Source organism: Petromyzon marinus, chromosome 63 (assembly GCF_048934315.1).
Source record: "Petromyzon marinus isolate PM22_M1 ecotype Great Lakes invasive population chromosome 63, UKy_Petmar_22M1.pri1.0, whole genome shotgun sequence".
Lineage (NCBI taxonomy): Eukaryota > Metazoa > Chordata > Hyperoartia > Petromyzontiformes > Petromyzontidae > Petromyzon > Petromyzon marinus.
The window spans coordinates 6,392,543-6,416,170 of NC_133729.1; the positions used below are offsets into that span (position 1 = coordinate 6,392,543).

The 23,628-nt window shown below is 48.4% G+C and overlaps 1 protein-coding gene across 1 annotated transcript; it reads left to right on the forward strand.

Moving 5' to 3' along the window:
• Positions 1-3,878: 3,878 nt before the first annotated feature.
• LOC116956149 (transmembrane 4 L6 family member 5-like) lies at positions 3,879-23,349 on the forward strand. The gene is made up of 4 exons (XM_032977628.2): positions 3,879-4,265; positions 10,809-10,877; positions 19,282-19,424; positions 21,076-23,349. Exons 1-4 carry the CDS (start codon positions 4,098-4,100, stop codon positions 21,257-21,259), a joined length of 564 nt encoding a protein of 187 aa, XP_032833519.1. The 5' UTR covers positions 3,879-4,097; the 3' UTR covers positions 21,260-23,349.
• Positions 23,350-23,628: the final 279 nt, after the last annotated feature.

Here is a 23,628-nt window from a genome sequence, read left to right on the forward strand (position 1 = left end):
AGCAGGGCCAGGCTTGCTTGAACCATTTAGTTCGGCACAAGCTCAACGCTGAACCGGATTTGACAATGATCGTCTCATCAGCAGGGCCAGGCTTGCTTGAACCATTTAGTTCGGCACAAGCTCAACGTTGAACCGGTTTTGACAATGATCGTCTCATCAGCAGGGCCAGGCTTGCTTGAACCATTTAGTTCGACACGAGCTCAACGCTGAGCCGGTTTTTCGACACTCATGGTCTCATCAGCAGCGCCAGGCTTTGCCCGTAGCGATACTGCTGACCTGTGTCTCGACGCTTTGATCTTCCCGTCCAACGTGTGGACACAGCGAACGGGGAGATAAAACATATAAAAAGAAGAGAGAGGGGGAGGGGCAGGGGAGGAGAGAAGAGAGAGGGGGAGGGGCCAGGGGAGGAGAGAAGAGAGAGGGGGCGGGGCAGGGGAGGAGAGAAGGTAGAGGGGGAGGGGCCAGGGGAGGAGAGAAGAGAGAGGGGGAGGGGAGGAGAGATGGTTGAGGGGGAGGGGCCAAGGGAGGAGAGAAGAGAGAGGGGGCGGGGCAGGGGAGGAGAGAAGGTTGAGGGGGAGGGGCCAAGGGAGGAGAGAAGAGAGAGGGGCCAGGGGAGGAGAGAATGTTAAGGGGGAGGGGCAGGGGAGGAGAGAAGAGAAGAGAGAGGGGGAGGGGCCAGGGGAGGAGAGAAGAGAGAGGGGGAGGGGCCAGGGGAGGAGAGAAGAGAGAGGGGGAGGGGCAGGGGAGGAGAGATGGTTGAGGGGGAGGGGCCAGGGGAGGAGAGAAGACAGAGGGGGAGGAGCCAGGGGAGGAGAGAGGGGGAGGGCGAGAAAGGTGGCCCTGGAGGGGCAACGTCCAGCCAGCAGCCTGGGCATCTTCCACGCTCTGGTCGGAGCCAGGGTGTGGGCCGGAGTTCCGCCATGCGCGGCTGACCCACGCCGTGCCGGCCTTCAAGGAGCAATGGGCGCTGGAGGAGGCCGTGTGCTCGGTGGCAGATGACGGTAGAGAGCTCTGTGCATGCAGATCTGAGCTACCCGTCGGAGGCCGTTTGACTGTGGGAAGGGCTGCGTGCAGATGCATCACTTGTCGTAGTTATAAAGAAAAAAGGGAGCGAGAGAGAGCCAAATGGAGTAGGAAGAGAGGGGGCAGAGAGAGAAGGGGGGCGGAGAGGGGGTAGAGAGAGAGGAGAGGCAGAGAGGGGGAGAGAGAGAGAGAGGGAAGGGGAAAGAAAAAAGAAAAAAATGTGGGTCTTTCATTTAAAAGGGGGGGGGGGGGTTACATAAAGCAAAGCATTAAAAAAACGAAATGATGAACGGAGCAAAGTGCCGACTACACCGAGCATCGTCTTGTTTCCTCTGATCGTAAAAAAAAGAGAGTGAGAAGATGTCAGTGGGTCAATCGATGGTGACTCGACGGGAGGGAAGAGGGTTTAGTCCCGGCTCTGTGGAACTGCTACTTTTGGCCTGCAGAGGGCGCGCGCGTGTTTGTGTGTGTATGTGTGGTGGTGACGGACACAGTGTTAACCGCGGGCGTCTCGTTGAGCTCACTCGTGACAACCGGGGGACGTGCGGCCAGGGGAGGCAGAGCCTCACCTATCATACTCCAATGGAAATAGCTGTTACGAAAAGTAAAAAAAATGAAATATTAAGATTTTTCCACTGATCTGTGTTATAAATGACATTTCTGTACGATTCCAATCATTTTTTTAATCGTCAAAATCGCCAAATTTTCGGAGCTCCGTAGCAAATACCGGATGAGACGGGTGAGGTGAGGCAGCGACGAGCTCAGCCTCCCCTCTGATTGCGCAACCCCTCAGTAACCGTATGGAGCACGGGCAATAGGCGCGTGCCTGCTACTATCTCTCTGTATGTCACCAATGTAATGTTTGTAGACCCCTTCATTTCATGTCCTCGCCTTCCATACTCCAGGTAACTTATTGCACGTATGTGTATAAAGATATTTAGGCTCGCTGGTCTCGTCATGAAACTGCAATGAAAGAGCACCAGGGGAGGCAGCTATCACATCTGCCTCACTGAGGGGGGACGTGTCTAACACGCCCCCCTCAGTGAGGACACGCCGCCTCCGTGAGACCACGCCCCCCTCAGTGTGTGCATCTGGCTCTGACACAAGCCAGTGCCTTCCCCAGCCATTGACCTCACCGCACGCCACTCGTAACAACGTTGAGGTAGTTAGGGTGAACTTCTTTCTAGATTTAAAGCTTTCGTGACTGCTAGGATCCATACTCTTTGGTTCTATTGGGTAAAGTAACGTAGGTGAAATATTTTATTTTCACCTACGTGACTTTACCCAATAGAACCTAAGAGTATGAACTTCTTTCGCCACCGTACGTGGCCACTCGTTGAACCATTCGCTGTGGAGCCGATGCCTTGAACGGATGAATGGGAAATGTAGAGGCCGTCAATTTGGCGTTTTGGTGACACTAAATTTGCAACGACGAACAGAGCCACACAAAGAAAAAATAACCGACAGCAGTGAAAAGTATAGGGCAGGTAAGCGAATGACACACACGCAAAAAAAATGGAACGAAAACGACGCTTATTATTTTTTTATCACGCGACCTTTTTGGCCAATATCAAAGCATGAAAAATTTAAGAAGATGTTTTCACCCTTTCTGGCGAAATAAAACAGGTGTTCATGTTGAGATGTTCAAACACCAAATAGAAACATTTTGCAAGGAATCATGTCTGCGTTAACCACGCACAGTGCTTGTGTTCACCACAAGTGTTCACCACAAGTAGCTGTGGTTAATGCAGACTTCATTCCTTTAAAAAAAAAATTGTTTGGCGTTTGAGCATCCGAACGCCTCCTGTTTCGTATCCTAAAAGGGTAAAACCTATTCTTATTTTTCTTCATTGGTTCTTTCGGTAAAGTCACGTAGAATGAGAATAAAATGATAAAATAACACAATAAAATTCACACGACGTTTCAGCCACAACGCAAGACGCTTGCAAGACGCTTGCTTTGTGGCCGAAACGTCGTGAGAATTTTATTGTGTTATTTTATTATTTTATTCTCATTCTACGTGACGTTACCGAAAGAACCAAAGAAGATTAATCCTTGCAGTCACGAAAGCTTCAAATCGAAATTTTTTTCTTATTTTGTCATACCATTAATGTCGTTCTACCAGGTCAGGCCAACTGAGCTATCCCGTGTTTTTTTTTTAAGTGACCAGGCCACAAGTGATTGCTCAACGAAGTTGTGGCTCGATCATGGTGTGGTAAATGTATCGCAGCCAAATGCTCTAAACGCGTGACGTTGTTTCTAAATGTGGAGGTGGTTAAACCCCAGAATGGCCCGGAGATAAATCCGCGCGACCACGGATGAGTGGTACGATGAGCCACTTTCGTTGAGCGATCATTTGCGATGGACAGGTCGCTTCTGAAAAAAAATAACTATATAGCTCAGTGGGCCTTACCTGGTAAAATCAAAAAAATAAAAAAAATCATTATTCTTTCGTAAACAAAAATTGTGATTTGCTCACCTTTCCTATCATTTGCACTCCCTGTCGGTATTGTCTCTCGTTGTAACTTGTTTGACCTCGTGCCCCTGCTGGACACTCATAGCCCATCGGATTTCCCCAAGATAAATAAATGTTCGGGTTTACCATTCCTGACGTCAAGCGACTTCGTTGGACTCGGATGGGCAGGCAGCCCCCTCGAACTGATGCAAATATTCGCGACCGATCCCCTTATCTCGGATTTGCCGCGCGGGTCGAAGTTTGCGCAGACCTCGCTGTCTAAACAAACCCATGAGCGCACTCTCTTGCGCAATCCTTATGACTCGATGGCCTTAATGGCAGGCAGGTACACACACACGCGCGCACACACAGGGAGAGATACACACACGCATGTACATATCTCTCTCTGTATATATAGTCGTGTTATCTGCCATCCGGGCGAAACACAGCGTGTGCGATCTACCTGCCCTGTAACTCGTCTCTTGTCCGTTTTGTGCGTCAGAGCACAAGTTGATTTCCTGCCTTCTCGGGGCGTACTTTTACTTTGTACGTATCTCTCTCTCTCTCTGTCTCTCGTTGTCTCTCGCTGCTGTCCGTCTCCTCGCACGGATTCGCAAAGATGTGCACGGGAAAGTGCTCCGCTGTTATAGGCCATTCCCTGAGCATCCTCTCGCTCGTTTGCATCGTGGTCAATGTCATTCAGTTCTTCCCCAACTGGGAGTTCTGGGGCCTGCATCACAGCAAGTACGTCTGGTGCTTGGGAGGCATCTTGGGCGGTGGAATCATGGTGAGTTGCGTGTTTAGCAACGTGCGTTCTCTTTTGGTGTCGTTGATGATTTCACTCGTAAGCAGCAGGGCCGTGGGTTCGATCCCGACCCTGATGCCTGCTGCTGTATATTTGGAGTTTGCGTGTCTCTGCCTCTCCCCGTGGTGAGATTAACTACCTCGCCTGCTATACAGGAGGTCGTGGGGTTCGATCTCGACCCCGATGCCTGCTGCTGTATATTTGGAGTTTGCGGTGTCTCTCTGCCTCTCCCCGTGGTGAGATGTTAACTACCTCGCCTGCTATATAGGAGGTCGTGGATTCGATCTTGACCCTGACGCCTGCTGTATATTTGGAGTTTGCGTGTCTCTCTGCCTCTCCCCGTGGTGAGATTGTTAACTACCTCGCCTGCTATACAGGAGGCCGTGGATTCGATCTCGACCCTGACGCCTGCTGCTGTATCTTTTGAATTTGCGTGTCTCTCTGCCTCTCCCCGTGGTGAGATTGTTAACTACCTCGCCTGCTATACAGGAGGTCGTGGGGTTCGATCTCGACCCCGATGCCGGCTGCTGAAAATTTGGAGTTTGCGTGTTTCTCTGCCTCTCCCCGTGGTGAGATTGTTAACTACCTCGCCTGGTATGCAGGAGGTCGTGGGGTTCGATCCCGACCCCGATGCCTGCTGCTGTTTATTTGGAGTTTGCGTGTCTCTCTCTCTCTCTTTCTGTCCGTGGTCGCGTGGATTTTTCTCCGGGTCCTCCGGTGGTTTTCTTTACAAATTTAGAATCAACATCACCACGCGTTTAGAGTATTTGGCTTCTGCTATAAATGTCCACGTGATGATGATGATGATAAGCCACTTCGTTGAGACCTATCATTTGTGGCCAGGCCAACTTCTGAAAAAGAGCTAAATATCTTGGTGGGCCATACTTGGTAAAATAAAAAATAAATAGTTAATTTTATTTGATTAACTATACTTAATAGTTGATTATTACTACATTCAATAATACACAAATGTATATTATTTTTAAACGTAATTAACGCAACGGTGGCGATATGTTAACTACCTCGCCTGGTATGCAGGAGGGCGTGCGTTGGATCCCGACCCTGACGCCTGCTGTGTATTTGGAGTTTGTATGACCCCCCCCCCCGCCCTGTTCTACAGAGTGGTAGTGAGTGGGTAGAGTTTTATGATCTCTCCCTGTTCTACACAGTGAGTGAGTGGAGTTTGTATGATCTCCCCCTGTTCTACAGTGAGTGAGTGGAGTTTGTATGATCTCCCCCTGTTCTGCAGAGTGAGTGAGTGGAGTTTGTATGATCTCCCCCTGTTCTGCAGAGTGAGTGAGTGGAGTTTGTACGTTCTCCTCCTGTTCTACACAGTGAGTGAGTGGAGTTTGTATGATCTCCCCCTGTTCTGCAGAGTGAGTGAGTGGAGTTTGTATGATCTCCCCCTGTTCTGCAGAGAGAGTGAGTGGAGTTTGCATGATCTGTCCCTGTTCTGCAGAGTGAGTGAGTGGAGTTTGTACGTTCTCCCCCTGTTCTGCAGAGTGAGTGAGTGGAGTTTGTGTGATCTTCCCCTGTTCTGCAGAGTGAGTGGAGTTTGTATGATCTCCCCCTGTCCTACAGAGTGAGTGAGTGGAGTTTGTATGATCTCCCCTGTCCTACAGAGTGAGTGAGTGGAGTTTGTATGATCTCCCCCTGTCCTACAGAGTGAGTGAGTGGAGTTTGTATGATCTCCCACTGTCCTACAGAGCGAGTGAGTGGAGTTTGTATGATCTCCCCCTGTTTTGCAGTGAGTGAGTGGAGTTTGTATGATCTCTCCCTGTTCTACAGAGTGAGTGGAGTGTGTATGATTTCACTCTGTTCTACAGAGTGAGTGAGTGGAGTTTGTATGATCTCCCACTGTTATACAGAGTGAGTGGAGTTTGTATGATCTCCCCCTGTTCTGCAGAGTGAGTGAGTGGAGTTTGAATGATCTCTCGCAGTTCTACAGAGTGAGTAAGTGGAGTTTGTATTATCTCCCCCTGTTCTACACAGAGAGTGAGTGGAGTTTGTATGATCTCCCCCTGTTCTGCAGAGTGAGTAAGTGGAGTTTGTGTGATCTCCCCCTGGTCTACAGAGTGAGTAAGTGGAGTTTGTGTGATCTCTCCCTGTTCTACAGAGTGAGTGAGTGGAGTTTGTGTGATCTCTCCCTGTTCTACAGAGTGAGTGAGTGGAGTTTTAATGATCTCCCCCTGTTCTGCAGAGTGAGTGGAGTTTGTATGATCTTCCCCTGTCCCACAGAGTGAGTGGAGTTTGTATGATCTTCCCCTGTTCTGCAGAGTGAGTGGAGTTTGTATGATCTCCCCCTGTCCTACAGAGTGAGTGGAGTTTGTATGATCTCACACTGTTATACAGAGTGAGTGAGTGGAGTTTGTATGATCTCCCCCTGTCCTACAGAGTGAGTGGAGTTTGTATGATCTTCCCCTGTCCCACAGAGTGAGTGAGTGGAGTTTGTATGATCTTCCCCTGTTCTGCAGAGTGAGTGAGTGGAGTTTGTATGATCTCCCCCTGTCCTACAGAGTGAGTGGAGTTTGTATGATCTCCCACTGTTATACAGAGTGAGTGAGTGGAGTTTGTATGATCTCCCCCTGTTCTGCAGAGTGAGTGGAGTTTGTATGATCTCCCCCTGTCCTACAGAGTGAGTGAGTGGAGTTTGCATGATCTCCCCCTGTCCTACAGAGCGAGTGAGTGGAGTTTGTATGATCTCCCCCTGTTTTGCAGAGTGAGTGAGTGGAGTTTGTATGATCTCTCCCTGTTCTACAGAGTGAGTGGAGTGTGTATGATTTCCCTCTGTTCTACAGAGTGAGTGAGTGGAGTTTGTATGATCTCCCACTGTTATACAGAGTGAGTGGAGTTTGTATGATCTCCCCATGTTCTGCAGAGTGAGTGAGTGGAGTTTGAATGATCTCTCGCAGTTCTACAGAGTGAGTAAGTGGAGTTTGTATTATCTCCCCCTGTTCTACACAGAGAGTGAGTGGAGTTTGTATGATCTCCCCCTGTTCTGCAGAGTGAGTAAGTGGAGTTTTTGTAATCTCCCCCTGGTCTACAGAGTGAGTAAGTGGAGTTTGTATGATCTCCCCCTGTTCTACAGAGTGAGTAAGTGGAGTTTGTATGATCTCCCCCTGTTCTACACAGTGAGTGAGTGGAGTTTGTATGATCTCCCCCTGTTCTGCAGAGTGAGTGGAGTGTGTATGATTTCCCTCTGTTCTACAGAGTGAGTGAGTGGAGTTTGTATGATCTCCCACTATTATACAGAGTGAGTGGAGTTTGTATGATCTCCCCCTGTTCTGCAGATTGAGTGAGTGGAGTTTGAATGATCTCTCGCAGTTCTACAGAGTGAGTAAGTGGAGTTTGTATTATCTCCCCCTGTTCTACACAGAGAGTGAGTGGAGTTTGTATGATCTCCCCCTGGTCTACAGAGTGAGTAAGTGGAGTTTGCGTGATCTCTCCCTGTTCTACAGAGTGAGTGAGTGGAGTTTGTGTGATCTCCCCCTGTTCTGCAGAGTGAGTGGAGTGTGTATGATTTCCCTCTGTTCTACACAGTGAGTGAGTGGAGTTTGTATGATCTTTCCCTGGTCTGCAGCGTGAGTAAGTGGAGTTTGTACGTTCTCTCCCTGTTCTAACAGCCTGAATGTTTCTAACCGAGCCGTGCCATGACTGATGCGCTAACTCACTCGCTCGCTCGCCCGCGTGTCTATGGAAGCCGCTGTGCGCCTCAAGCCCCTGAGCCTGTGACTAAACCTCAGCGGCTTTGTCAACGGAGACGGAGCCGATACGAAATGAAACACTGCTCAAGACTTAGCCACACAGTGATGAGAAGAATCGGCGTGACTCAGGGCTACGAATCGATTGAAGAATCGATTTTTTTCCGTTTTTTTTAATTTTGTCTTCACAGGGTAGTTTGTATCGTTAATATAGAAATATGTTAAGCTACACAAATATATTGTTTATTTTACCAGGTAAAGCCCACTGATTAATGATAACGGAGTTTTTTTTTTTTTGGGGGGGGGGGGGGAGTTAGATCGCTTAAGTATAAATGTGTCATACTCTTTAGTTATGTCGGTAAAGTCACGTAGGTAGAAAATAAAAATAAAATAAAATTTCATATAAAAGTAAAATAATAGCAAAAAAAACGACGACGTTTCGATCGCAACACAAGCCGTTTTCATCGCTTGTGTTGCGATCGAAACGTCGTGGGATTTTTGCTTTGATTTTAAATTTAATTAGATTTTTTATATATATATTCGTGACTTTTCCGAAAGAACCAACGAAGATGATAATAAATACATCGTAGGCGACGTTTCGGGCCAATGTTGGCTACTCCTAAACCTCCACCTGGAACGCCGCCGCCACCCCCCCCCCCCCACCAAAAAAAAATTCGAAGCGAATTATTATCTACCCAATTTGAAGCGCTTTATCAAACTAATTTTTTTTTAATTTAATTCGACTTTTACTTGAGCGCACCTCTGAGCTGGGATCCGCTCCTCAAGCGCCGCAGCTTCCGTGCGAGTGAAAACTGCGCGCCTTCCAAATTAGCATCATCATCATCATGATTATTAATGTCGCACGTGCATAGCTGACGGTGTTGGTGGTGGTGGTGCTGGCGGTGGTCTGTGCGGACCGCAGTAGCGGGCTCTTCAGTGGCAGAGACGAGAGGCTCTGTGTGGACGACAGAAAGTGGGGGGGGGGGGGGGGCTACTTTGCCATCGTCCGTGTTCGATTTGTTTTATAGTTTTTTTACAGGGGGTCACGCTCGATAGTAGGCGACGCGGCCCGTGCGGGCCGAAAGCGCGATTTACCGCACGCGGTTCGTTTTTTTTCCTCTCTCACCGGGGGCCGCCCTGGTTAATACTGCTTCGTCCGCCGATTTCGGCACGGCCGGTGCACGGTGCGAAAGGTGACGTGGCCTCAGTCGTGGGCGAGTTGGCCAATTGTGTTGCCGACGTCACCGTCCAGTAGTGACGGTGGTGGTGGTAGTGGTGGTGGTGGTGGTAGTAGTAGTTCAAAGGCTGCTCAACGTGTGCAGTAGTAAGGGCGTCGTTTTATTGTCCCCCGACCAGCTCCAGCCCTCCGTTATCGCGTTCTTTTGAGCGAGATAACGCTAACAATGCCCCCCACCCATCCCACCCCCCCCCCCCCCCCCCAATGTGTGTGTGTGTGTGGGGGAATTCCCCCCCACACACACACACAGACTGAGACATATCGCAGATATTTCTAGATTTGAAGTTTTCGTGACTGCAAGGATCCATACTCTTTGTTTTTTTGTCGGTAAAGTCACGTAGGTAAAAAAAAAAAATGAAAACAACTAAATTAAATCGAAACGTCGTGATTTGTTTTAATTTAGTTTTTTTTCATTTTAATTTATTTTATTTAGATTTTTTTTTATCTACCTTTTTTACCTACGTAAAAAAACAAAGAGTATCACAGATATTGTTTGCGACGGGATTCCCACCGGGGCCACGCAAAGCAGACATCGCGTAGAAACAAGACAAAAACCAATTTTTCTCATCAATTTCACCAGGTTCAAGGTCCCACTGGCGCTGTTTAAAGCGACACTGTGCCATCACGAATTGATAGGTCGACGAAGTTGGCTCGTCGTCACGTGGAAATTCTATAGCGGCAAAACGAACATTCACAACATCTTAATAATCTCAATGCATTGGGGGTGGGGGGGGGGGTAAAAATCCGGGATTTCTTTTGGTGAAGCCCCTTCTTGGCAGCGGTGACGCGACATGGAAATGGAGGATGTAATTTGAACTTTTATATTTTATTTGTCTAAGGGGGTACCGCGGTGGATGCGATGTCATCTTCCTCGCCCGGTATACAGGAGGTCGTGGGTTCGATCCCGACCCTGACGCCTGCTGCTGTATATTTGCCGTTTGCGTGTCTCTCTCTCTCTCATCATCATCACGGTGGCAAACACGATAGTAGTGCTTCGCACTATAGTGCTTCGCACTACTATCATGTTTTGTACTGTTAATAAAGAGCTACATAGCTCATCGGATTCCTCCTGCAGTATAAATAAATGCAGGGAATACTCTACTTACGAACAATCGACTTACGAACTTTCAAACCCGTCCGTATGCCCAGTTTGCCCATTCGCACCGATAGCCGTAAGTCCAACCGCTGCGCAAGACATTTCGGTGGTGGCATCAAATCTGCAGAACACGAAGAACCAGTGGCATCTACGTCTACAGAACGTGAAGAACCAGTGGCATCAAATCTATTTAACACGAAGAACCAGTGGCATCTACGTCTACAGGAGATTATACAACATTTCTAAAGCCATTCCCCGTGTTTAGTGTGCACGCCGTGCAACACGTTTGGAATCGACGGGAGTAAAGTTTGCACCTACGAACAAATCGACTTACGAACACACCTCTTGAACCCAACACGTTCGTAAGTACAGGAGTCCCTGTCGTCTGATTCTGAAATTGCAGGGCTGCGTTGTGCTCGCTCGCTCGCTCTCGCTCTCGCTCTCTCCATCCCTTTGATCCTCTCTAACCACTTGGCTCTCTTCCTCCCCAGGTGGGCCCGGGATCCGCCTGGGCCAAGCGTGCTGGAGGCCACGGCTGCTGCTGCAACAACCGATGTGGGGTGAGCCCCCCAGCCGGGAAAGGGGAAAACGCGAAACAATCAAATCGCACGTGACGTGATGTAACGACAGTCTCCAATAGCCACGTGCACGCGATCTCTCGGGGGGGGGGCTATCGCCCTCACAGCGTGGGATGATCATTGCCGCAGTTTCTAACAACACGCAGGCCGGGGTAGTCTTAAAGTCTGGTGTGAGACCACCCCCAGACTTTTGTGGTCTAGCCTAGGGGCGCCCCCGGCGGCAGCTGCCCCTGTGTGGCACGGGGACGTGATCGCCTAGGAAGGCGCCGCTGTCTTGGAAGACGCAGGTTTGCGATAGTTTCACAGACGTGGCAATGTTGCTGTGCTGGAGTGTTTGAGAAGTTTGCGGTATTATTTTTCTAATTTGGGCAACGGAAGTTACTTAATTGGGGATCTTCAAAAGGGACCCCCCGTGTAGCCTTAACAGACTGGTTGGGGCAAGTGCTGTTAGCGAGCAGCGCCTATGAAGGCCGGAACGGTACACGAGTGGGATGGGTGTCCAGCACCACGCCCGACCGCTTTTGTCTCCCCATTGGCGATGTTTACGACACACCGCACCGGGTACTCATTTGAGGCCGAGTCGACCTAGGGGAGGCCCAGGACCGGTTAAAATAATCGTCACCGGTGTTGGCCGTGGGCGGGAATCGAACCTCGGTTAATGCCGGGTTCGTAGACGCTAACCGCTACACACACACGCGCGAGCCCAGGGTTCGATTCAAATCTCGGGCACCTTTCCACGTGAAATGTTTCCGCTCTCTCTCCCCCTGTTCTTCAAGGGCTTCTTCCGTTTTTTTTATTCTTCCGGTTTCCTCTCACAACAAGAAACAAAAACACGTAACTGTAAGTGACCAAAACATCCCAATGCTGAAACATTCCCTGAAAATTACTCAATTGGGATCACACAGCAGCAGGAGCAGCAGTAGCAACGACATCGCCCCGCCCCCTTTGTTAAACCACCCCAGGCCGTGTCTGGCCTTAGCCATGATCGCCCTGCGCTATAGGAACGATAGCGCCCATACCACGTGAATTCATGGTTGAGTGAGTGGGGGAGTGAGTAGGTGGGTGAGTGAATTCACGAGTGTAAGGGTGCGTGGGTGAATAAGTGATGAGGGTGAGTGGATTGGTGGTTGAGTGATTGAGTAAGAGAATGGCGCAGGTGGGTAGGTGAGTGAGTGAGTTGATGAGTGAGTGGGTGAGCCGTCCATAAATGACGTCACGCACCTGGGGGGGAGGGGGGTGGTCAGACATTTGTGACGATGTGTGACGAGGGGGGGGGGGTGTTTGAGAAATGTGACGTCACATCAAAATGCGCAACTCTAAATAAATATAGACAACACGTTCTACTTAATTAAATAGATGTTTCGAATAATGTTTTCTCCTACAACATCAGAGTGCAGCGCCACATTAAACACGCACTACAATAACAATAGTTTAAGGCGATTTGAAGCATGTTTTATTTTTTTGGGGGGTGGGGGGCAGAGCTTTGTGACGTCATATTTGAGGGGGGGTCTGACTTTTTGTGACGCAGTGTGACGATGGGGGTGGGGGGTCAAAAATTGCTAGACGTCATTTATGGACGGTTCCTAGGTGGGTGATTGAGTAACACTATACCCTTCTGTACAACACAGCTACCGCCTTCCTTAGCGATGATCGCCAAGCGCTATGGAAACAATAGCGCCCATACCACGTGTGAGGGTGGGTGAGTGAGTGAGTGGATGGATGAGTGAGTGGATGAGTGAATGAATGAGTGCTGCAGGTGAGTGGATAGGTGGTTACGTGAGTGAGTGGCTGAGTGATTGAGTGAGATAATGGTCCAGGTGGGTTGGCGAGTGAGTGAGCGAGTGGATGAGTGAGTGGATGAGTAAAACTATGGCCCTCTTTGAAACACGGCGGCACCTTACTTAGCGATGATCGCCCTGCGCTCTTGAGAATGATTAGCACCAATACCAAAGGCACTCATGATTGAGTGAGTGGGGGAGTGGGGGAGTGGGTGAGTGGGTGGGTGGGTGAGTGAGTGAGTGGGTGGGTGAGTGAGTGGGTGGGTGGGTGAGTGAGTGAGTTAATTCATGAGTGGGTGAGTAAATTCATGAGTGAGTGGATGGGTGAGTGGGTGAGTGAGTGAGTGAATTCATGAGTGGGCGAGTGAGTGGGTGAGTAAATTCAAGAGTGAGCGGGTGGGTGAGTGGATGCATGAATGCTGAGGGTGAGTGATTGAGTGATTTAGTGCGATGATGATGCAGGTGGGTTGTTGAGCGAGTGTATGAGTGACATTATGACCCTCTGTCAAACAGCAGCCAGCCTCTTCCTTAGCTACACTCGCTCGGCGCTATGAGAACTCTCTCATTTCTCCCGAGCCCCCTTCTTTTCGAAACTAAACTGTTGATTTTTTTTATTTCGATTAAAAGCTTTCGTGACTGCAATGATTCATCTTCTTTGGTTCTTTCGGTAAAGTCACGTAGAGTGAGAATAAAATAATAAATAAAATAAAAATAAAATTCTCACGACGTTTCGGCCACAACACAAGTGGCCTTCTTCAGGTGAAAGGAACAGACCTGTCGGGACGACAGAGCTTCAATGATTTTATTGTGTTATTTTATTTTATTTATTATTTTATTCTCATTCTTCGTGACTTTACCGAAAGAACCAAAGAAGATGTTGATTTTTATTTCACCAGGTAGGGCCATGTTGAGCTACACAGTTCATTTTTTTAGAAGCGACCTGGCCGCAAATGATAGCTAGGCGACGTGGTTTATCACGTGGAAATGTAATCAGTCACGTGTGCAGCGACTGAATGATTATTATTATAATGCAAAGGCGTTTTTTCTTCTTTGGTTCTTTCGGTAAAGTCACGTATAATGAGAATAAAATAACACAATAAAATTCTCACGACGTTTCGGCCACAACGCAAGCAGCCGTCTTCAGGTGAAAGGTACAGAACTGTCGGGACGACAGAGCTTCAGTGAACGATGTTAAGATTCGTAGCGACTTTTAAGCTGGTTGGGAGAAGTGAGGCGCCTTGACAAAGGGGTTTACATATCAAATAGCTGAGGGATTAGCTTGTGACTGGTCACGGAAATGGCTATGTTAAAGTCAAAACCTACACATCTACAGAGGCAACTAGTAATTTAGCATTGAAATAGCTAAGGGATTAGCTTGTGACTGGTCACAGAAATAGATGTTAAAGTAAAGGCCTACACATCCACAGAGGCACCTAGTATAAATCAAACAGGATAATTTAGCATTGAAATAACTGAGGGATTAGCTTGTGACTGGTCATAGAAATAGCTATGTTAAAGTAAAAGCCTACACACAGAGGCACCTAGTACAAATCAAACAAGAGAATTTAGCATTGAAATAGCTGAGTGATTAGCTTGTGACTGGTCACAGAAATGGCTATGTTAAAGTCAAAGCCTACACATCCACAAATGCAAAGGCGTTGTTCAGAGCAAAGAATCGAACCTGCCGATCGCGGGTGTCGATCACTCCCATCGACACCCCTTACCACGCCCATTGCAAACGCAAATTCGGTGCATAATTTGCTCGCGTCACGTTGGCACCATCTGGCTCCCAGGGTTAATGATTGTGTATCTCGGCGCAGCTGATAAGAGCGTGGTGCAAGTGCATGTGTAAACGACGCCGACCCAACCCCACCACCCCGGCAACAATCCGCGATCGCTGTTCAGCCTCTCGGTAAAACGTGGACGCGAACGTCAAGCGAACGTTGGCATGGGTTCTTTCTCAATTATTTCAATATTTCTAGCGATTGTTATTATTTTTCTTAGATTTATTTTGTAGTATCTGTGCATGAGGCATCATCCGCATCTGCTGCTGCTGCTGCTGCTAACACGGTTTGTGCAGTGGATGCGGTTTAGGGTGGACCATGAGCTAGTTAATGATTGTCGATCTTAATCAAGTTGATAGTTGGCTGTGTGGCTGAATACGCCCAGTAACCACACGCGATGGCTATTTGCATGTCCAGGGCATGGTGCGTTTGCAACACACAAAGCCCAAGGCAGGTATCCCCCTCGACTTACGACCGCCGGTTCGATTTGGGAGCGAAAATTTGGGAGCGAAAATCCGCGTGCACCCAAGTTGGCAAATCGCGGGGCACTTTTCAACGAGCGGAATGTAATTTCTGCGCGAGCGAAATTTCGTTCGTTTAGATCAGGGGTCACCAAACTTTTTTCACTGTGGGCCGGATAACTGCAAGAATGACGAGCGCGGGCCGCATAATCAATCTGTTCAATACTTGCAAGCCAGAACGAAAGCTCGGGGCAAAAAGACGAAAAACTAAGTTTAGCATTCCATGTTAATCATGGGTGAGTGGCGTGCAATGCACAAAAAACAAAGACAACCAACCTTATTTATTTACTAAAAAGTTATCAAAGAAGGCGACGTTAGCAAAAAGATAGTCACATCCGAATCTCACAAACTAAGTAGCAAAAAAGGTTAGTGAGATTTGTGAAACTGACGTTTGGCTTTCAAGATATCATCAATGTTTGGTTTGGAATTTTCTGCATCCAATCAAGAGAATTGCTTTCAAATGTTCATCAGTCAATCTCGTTCGATGTGTTGACTTCACATACTTCATTTGTGAAAATGTTTGCTCACAGACATAAGTTGTTCCAAACACTGATGCCATACCAGCGGCAAATTTCTTCAGTTTCGGAAACTCAACATCAGGTAAGCAGCGGTAAAATTCAACAAGTTTTTCTTCTCTGTGCTTCTCTTTCAACAAGTCATTTGCTTGCAAATCAATGAGCTCCAACTGTACTTCAACTGGCACATCATCAAGGTTACAATCAAACGGATTCTGGAACAGAAGAATGTCACTCTCAATTCTGTCAAGATCTGAAAATCTCTTCAAAAAATGCTTCTTCAAGTCACGAATAATCTTTTTCGGAAAATCGAGGTTGACATCTTTAGCGATTGTCGCGCAAAACTCTTTGAAACAGTGAAAATGAGAGAAGTTTTCTCCTTCCAGTTGTGCTTCTTCAAACAATGACAGCTTTCTCCGAAATCCTTTGATGATTCTGTAGAGATCACAGACGAGGTTATCCTTTCCCTGAAGTTTCATGTTCAGTTCATTCATGTGGGATGTGATGTCGACCAAAAATGACAACTTTGACAGCCAGGTAGGATTTGACATCTGTGGATCAGCTCTATCTTTTTCAGTGAGCAAAACATCTATTTAGTTTCGGAGCTTGTAAAAACGAAACAGGACTTTACCGCAGCTGAGCCACCTCACTGCTGTGTGATAAGGCAAGTCACAGAAATCAGAATCCATTTCTTCAAGAAAAGCCTGGAACTGACGGTGATTGAGTGCATGTCCCCGAATGAAGTTCACAGCAGGAACGACTGGTTTCAGTGCACAAGAAATATCTAAGTCTTTCCCACAGAGTGCTTGCTGATGTATGATGCAATGTATGAACAGAGCGCCCGGAATTTGCAAATCTTCCAACTGAGTCCTGATCTTCCCCACCAGACCCTTCCTCACTCCAGCCGTGTTTTTTTCCTCCATCAACTGTAACACCTCGAAGCTGATTCCACCGAAGGTTATAGTCTTGCAAAGTTTTTTGCACTTCCATAAAAATGTCTTTCCCAGTTGTTGTTCCATGCATGCCGCAGACGGATGCCAACTCTTCCGTTATCTGAAAGTGCAAATGGACACCACGAATGAACACGAGAAGTTGTGACGTACTCGAGAGATCAGTAGATTCATCCGGCGCCAGAGAATACCACAACAAGTTCCTAGCTTTCTCGCGTATCTGTAGCGCTATGTTCTCTCCAAGTTCTTCTGTTCTCCGCACAACTGAACTTGCCGAAAGGCTGATACTTCCAAACAAATCGGCTCTCTCAGGACACAAGTCATTTGCTGCTTCCATCATAAACTCTTTGATAAAGTTGCCATCAGTAAACGGTTTTCCTCGTTATGCCATCCCATGCACTATTTTGTAACTTGCACGAGTGACAGATTCATTTTCAGCAAACTTTCTCGTGAAGAGATTTATTTGATATTCTTAGCTCTTTCGGTAAAGTCACGTTGAAGGGAAACAATAAGATAATAAAATATATATAAAACAATAAAAATTCTCACGACGTTTCGACCATAACACAAACGGTCGTGAGAATTTTAATTGTTTTATATATATTTTATTATTTTATTGTTTCCCTTCAACGTGACTTTACCGAAAGAGCTGAGAATATGAATTACTGCAGTCACGAAAGCTTTAAATCAAGATTTATTTGAGTTTCTAAACCACGTTTCATGGACTCATATTTCTCAGAGCGTTACTTTCCAGAAAACTTTGAATATGTTGATACATGCTTTGTTTCATAGTCACGCCGAAGATTGTACTCTTTCAAAACGGCAACACTTTCGCTGCATATTACACAACTAGCTTTCTTAGCCTTTGTTTCCACGAAGAAGTACTTTACTCCACATTCTTCATTGAAAACGCGACAGTCGGCGTTCACTTTTCTTTACTTAGTAGCCATAATGACGGGTGAAGAAAACGGGATCTGAAAATGAAAAATACATTGATTTGTTTCCTATTGAAACACAAGAAAAGCAGAGGATTCAGGGGTCACTGGTGAAGCTACGGCTCACCAAAGGTACACATAAAGTTTATAGGTACCTTTGGTAATAGAATATATCACATAATAAGGTTTACAAAATATATAAATAGGTCGGGCCTAAATAAACAGCCTAGAGACCAGCTCGATTAACACCTTGATCAGGGAATTTTTCTGAGCTGGGGATAATATTATCGTAATAACACGAGGCTTCTATGGCATTGTTATTCTATGTTTGTTACTTTATGACCTCTAATCACACTTGTAGTTCACTTACCTATCACTGTCAAACAAATAAATCCTTGTTACATACCTATAAAATGGATGACAGGCAAAAAGAAGTAAATATTTCTGGAGCGTCAGACCTGTGTTGACCAGCCGGAAAATCTGGGGGCGGGAGAGATGCGTGTTTGTGTGTGTTGCCATGGAAACCATGGTAACGTGTTGCCATGACATTGCCATGGAAACCATGGTAACGTGTTGCCATGACGTTGCCATGGAAACCACGGTAACGTCAGAGCGTAGGCGGAGCTACCACGAGCCGGGGAAGGACTTGGGATGGCGTGAAATAAGCAAACATTACAATAAACAAGAAAATCTTGAGACAATCATTTAAAATTTAAAGTAGTAAATTTAAGGCACATAGCAGTCAGGAGGTCTCCGCACGCGTGAAGATCTCCCGGTATTCCAAACATAATATTTAAATTTAAATTGTATCACAACGTCTCGTGTTCCATACGTTTTATCAACCAAATTCAAGTACCGTCGGCGGGCCCGATGGACTGACGTCGCGGGCCGTGTCCGGCCCGCGGGCCGTAGTTTGGTGACCCCTGGTTTAGATGAACGAGAAGCAACCCGGAGGGCTGCCGTCGTGGTCATCCGCCCGCTACTGGTCATCTGTGACAAAGAGCTTCATAGCTTATCGGATTCCTCCTCCTGCGGGCTGAAGAGAGATTCCGATTCTGATCCGCGAGAGCGTCGCGGTATCTCCGCAGTGGCAGCAGTGACGCCTGCACATCGCCTTGTCAGTTATTCCAACGCGCAGTAGGTCTCTTGGCGAGTTTTACCGACAAGGATCGTTATTATTTTTGTTCAAAATTCGCCAAAAAGTCGAACAGTGCAAGGACAATGCACTTGCCGGCGATGCAGCGGTGACCCAGAAAACCGCCAAAACGACAGAAGCAATTGAATAAAGGGGCGTAGAAATTGGCGCAGCAAAGCTACTCGCGTCCCATGAGAAATCGAACAAAAAATAGCTTGGGGCGACCAGCTACAAAATTCCAGTATCAGCGGCGGAGTGTTTCCGATGTGGCTCGATGGCTTTTGGGATTCCGTGGACCCGCTACCCGCAGGGCCGCCGCATCTTTGATGGTGCCATTTGTGGCATCGGGTGGCCGCATTGGTCATTGCCCCACCCCCCCCCGCCCGCCGGTGCTGTTCCGGTTGACGGTTGATGGGTGAGGAGTAGAGTCGGAACGACTCTCCGAAAACCACATCCCCAAGGTTTTATTTTTCGTACTATAGCGGTGCTTCTTGGACCTTCTCGGCTCGCGGACCGCTCGGCAAACATTCCCACGGACGACCACCCAGCCCCCTCTCCAAACCCTGGTGACAAATGGCATTCAATACTCTCTGTCTTTCTCCCTCTCTCTCTCTCTAAATACGAGCTGCTCCACTGCTGGCCTAAGGCCCGCGACCCAGACACGGTCACACCCCCCTCGCGGCACCTGCGATGCCCACGGTGGATCCGATACCGATCCTGATCGCTCCGTCTCGTGTGAATTGTCCTGGCTTTTCTGTCCCATCCCAGATGCTGCTCTCCACTGTGTTTGCGGCGCTGAGCGGGGTGGGAGCGGCGTACTGCATCGTCATCTCGGCCCTTGGTCTCTTCACGGGACCGTTGTGCGAAGTTAACAATGAATGGATCTACCCGTTCGAAGGAAGCAACAAAACGTAAGGTCGCTTGCTGACGCTAGCTCCTCTCTTCAGAGCGAGCGCGATTTCCACTTTACAAATCTCGTACCACGTAATGACGATCATGATGATGATGATCATCATCAGGGCTCGGCAACATGTGGCTCTTTAAGGACTGTTGCTTCGCAGGGGGCGGAGCCAGGATTTCCAGCCCGGGGTGACATTCAACAAATGTTAACTTCAAGAATGGTTAGAGAGTCAGGCTGTTGAACTAGACGCCATCGGTTGGCGACACACTCTGACAATGCAGTTGCACGGAGTCCGCCAGACCGAGTGTCGTACACTTATACGCAGAATGTTTCAGATTTTCGATTTTTTTATTTTTTTTCGGGGGTGACAATTGTCTACCCTGTCACCCCCCTGGCTCCGCCCCTGTTGCTTCGTGACGTTGTCTATTAAGGACCACCACCGTCTCGTTTTCAACCACGTGCATTGCGCGGTTCTTTAAATATTGATTTGGGTTTTGTTTGTTTTTATCAAAATTCGGGAAAAAAATGTTTCTTCCTGTTTGTTTGTTTTTGGCTTGCCGAACCCTGATCATCATCATCATCAGCAGCAGCGACAGCTCTCGAACATTTAACGCTGTAGAGGCGCTCCGTTTTAAATAAGTGTTTCGCTCTGTTTACACCATTGCTGAAAACATATCTCACGATGGTCGACAAGGGGGCCTTAATCTTAGTTGTCTTGTGGTTGTTGTTGTTTGACTTGCATCCCACTGGGATTTTTGCACACAGCGTTGGTGTACGGTGCTTTTTCAGGAATATTTTGATGTTTTTTTTCCTGGATTTTCTGTTTTGCACAGTCACACAAAGTCACTTTAAGATGTTTTCTTGTTCATGTTTTTAGTTTGTTGCAGTTGCACCCGATTCAAGAGCCGAATGGCTCACAGGGCTATACCTGATAAATGGAACTAAATGGAACTAAATGGAGCTTTGGCCACCAAAGGGTGGGGCTCCCCCCCCCCTCCTGCTACCCCCCCCCCCCTGCCCCCACGCTCGTTATCGTTGCTGTCCTCGAGTCGAGGCCTCTTCCGGCGGCGCTGCCAACAAAGCAGATGCGGGGCAGCACCTTTATCATTTACGCTTTCCGCTCCTTCGTCCGCTCAACCACCCCACCAACCAACGGCTCATTCATTGTGCTACTCGCGAGCCCGATTCGTCAGCCCACCGCTAAACTATATATACATTAAACAATACAAACCGTTTTGTTTATCTTCTTTGGTTCTTTCGGTAAAGTCACGTAGAATGAGAATAAAATAATAAATTGCGCTGTCCTCCAGACAGCCTCGTCCCCTTCACCTGATGAAGGCCGCTTGTGTTGTGGCCGAAACGTCGTGAGAACATTATTGTGTTATTTTATTTTATCAATTTATTATTTTATTCTCATTCTACGTGACTTTACCGAAAGAACCAAAGAAGATGAATCCTTGCAGTCATGAAAGCTTTAAATCGTTTTGTTTATTTTACCAGGTAAGGCCCACTGAGCTGTATGTACCTCTTTTTCAGTTGCGAACCATGCCACGCGTGATGATAGCCCATCGAAGCGGCTCACCATCATGCGGATGCTCATTTATAGCAACCGAAATGCTCCAAACCCTAACCCTGGGGGCTCCTGTGTCTGTGTTTCGAAGGGGCGACTACTTGACGAACACCACCCTGTGGGATTACTGCGATAAACCCCCGCACGCTGTTGAGTGGAACATCATCACCTTCTCCATCCTGCTGGCGGTTGGCGCGGCAGAGCTTGTGCTCTGCCTTGTGCAGATCATCAACGGATTCGTCGGCTGCATTGGTGGCACGATGCAGAAGGACTAGCGTGTTCGCGCGCACACGCTTCGCACACGTGGACACACACACACACATAGATGCACACACGCAGATGCACGCGTGGATTCACGCACGCAGATATACACACAGACGCATAGATACACACACATAGTTGCACACGTGCATATACACACACGCACAGATACACACATCGATGCACGCACGCAGATACACACTCACACACATAGATACACAAACAAAGGCAAAGATCCCCCCGTATAGCCTTAACAGACTCTTGGGGCAAGTGCTCTTAGCGATGACCTATGCAGGCCAGAGCGGCACACAAGGAGGTGGGGTGGCCATCACCACGCCCAACCGCCTTTGTCTCCCTAATGGAAATGTTTTTGAGTTGAGTCGACCTAGGGGAGGCTGAGTCGACCTAGGGGAGGCACAGGATCGGTCCAGGTAATCGTCACTGATGTTGGCCGTGAGCGGGAATCGGACGCAGATACATACGCACATGCAAATACACACACGCAAAAAAACACACACACGCACATAGACACGCAAACAAAGACAAATATCCCCCGTATAGCCTGACCAGACTGTTGTGGCAGGTGCAGGTCGCGAGCTCCTATGAAGGCCGGCACCGTGACAGACGAGGGGGGTGACGGGGGCGTGGGTAAGGCCGGATGCAGTAGAGGTGATGCTTTGCATATCTAAGTAACGCGAAGCAGTGGTGGCGAGGTGGTGAGTGTGTACGTGTGTGCGTTGAACTTATTTCGCTACCACGACCGTACGTAGCCAACCGTGCTCATCGGAGGTGCGGGGTTTGGGGGAAAGGCGACCGAGGCCCCTTCGTGACTCACAGCGAGAGGGGCGGGGGTGGGGATTGTGACGTAACCCACGTGTCAGGGGGCCCACGTGTCCTCGCTGTGTCATACAGCGCCCTCTCGCGTGCGAGAGCCCTCGACGGCGCGGGTGGGGTTTGTGACGTAACCCCCGTGTCAGGGGGCCCACGTGTCCTCGCTGTGTCAAACAGCGCCCTCTCGCGTGCGAGGGCCTGTGACGGCGGGGGTGGGGTTTGTGACGTAACCCCCGTGTCAGGGGGCCCACGTGTCCTCGCTGTGTCATACAGCGCCCTCTCGCGTGCGAGGGCCCGCGACGGCTATACCAAGGATCCAGCGGGCCCCGCTGCTATTGTGTTCATCGTGAGCCCACCTCGAGACCAACAGTTGTTATCAACATTTTTTTTGTGCTTCTGCTGTGATCTCCCTCCCCCCCCCCCCCCGCGCGCTCCCCCCTCGTGAAATTTTATAGTAACCCCCCCACCCCCCACCCCCAATTGCCTGACCCAACGTTGCTCTGAGAAATAAATGCATGAATAACGAACATCAATAGCTTTAACACATTCTGTCGGCCATTTTGTGAGGTGTCCTTACGAGCTCTTGGTGACTGCCGCAAGCGAATAAAAACGACGGCAGCAATCGACGGACGCTCCGCGTGCATCCTGAAGTTGGCCGTGGCTGTGGGAGTAAACCGGTCGAGGCAGAAGTGCCTTAAGTATCCACAAACATGGTCCACAGGAGGGGCCCAACAGTATAGATGTAAAGCTTCCCGCCAATGACATCGGGCTAATTCAGCAGCAGGCACGTGTTTAACGAGCCTGACTCTTGATGATGATCCCCAGTAAAGGTCGAAGCCGGTCAAGGGTTTGCTTGCTTACACAAATGCCGCTCGATAATGTTGTCGGGATCCGAGTAGTTCGGTGAACGGTAGTTGTAGAGCGGTGGTTATTCTCAACCTTGGTTGGCTACTGCTGTTACCCCCTCCCACTTTGTTGAATCGTGTTTCACCCGAGCTCCATCCCCTTGCCCTGACCCAACATGATTCCGGGAAGTAAAGCTATGAATAACGAACGACAACAATGTTAACCAATTGTCCATTTTGTGACGTGTCCTAAGCTCGTAACTGCAAGCGAATAAAAAAAAGACGAAATAAGCGGACGCTCTGACATAGTTTGTTCGAGCTCAAGTTACCCTTGGAAGCCCGCATTGTTCACGATCGGTGCGTTTAGAGAGGTATTTCATGTCGATCGAGGTTACCGCGTGGATTAAAATTTGACCGTAGCTTTTTTTTTTAATAAAATATAAAGTATATATTGGCTCATTCATACAACACGATTGTTCACCAACGACTCTCACGTCGAATATTTAACTTCACGCATCGATAAATCACGTCACGCAACCCCCTGGCATATTGACACCTACCACCCCACCCACCCCCCTCCAGGTGGCACTGCGTACCCCCGATTGAGAACCACTGCTCTGTGCAAACGCTGCATCTCGCAGTTCCTGCCTCGGTAGCTGGCCCAGCCGCAACTGATGAGAGTGGAGGCGGTTGGGGTCGTCCATAAA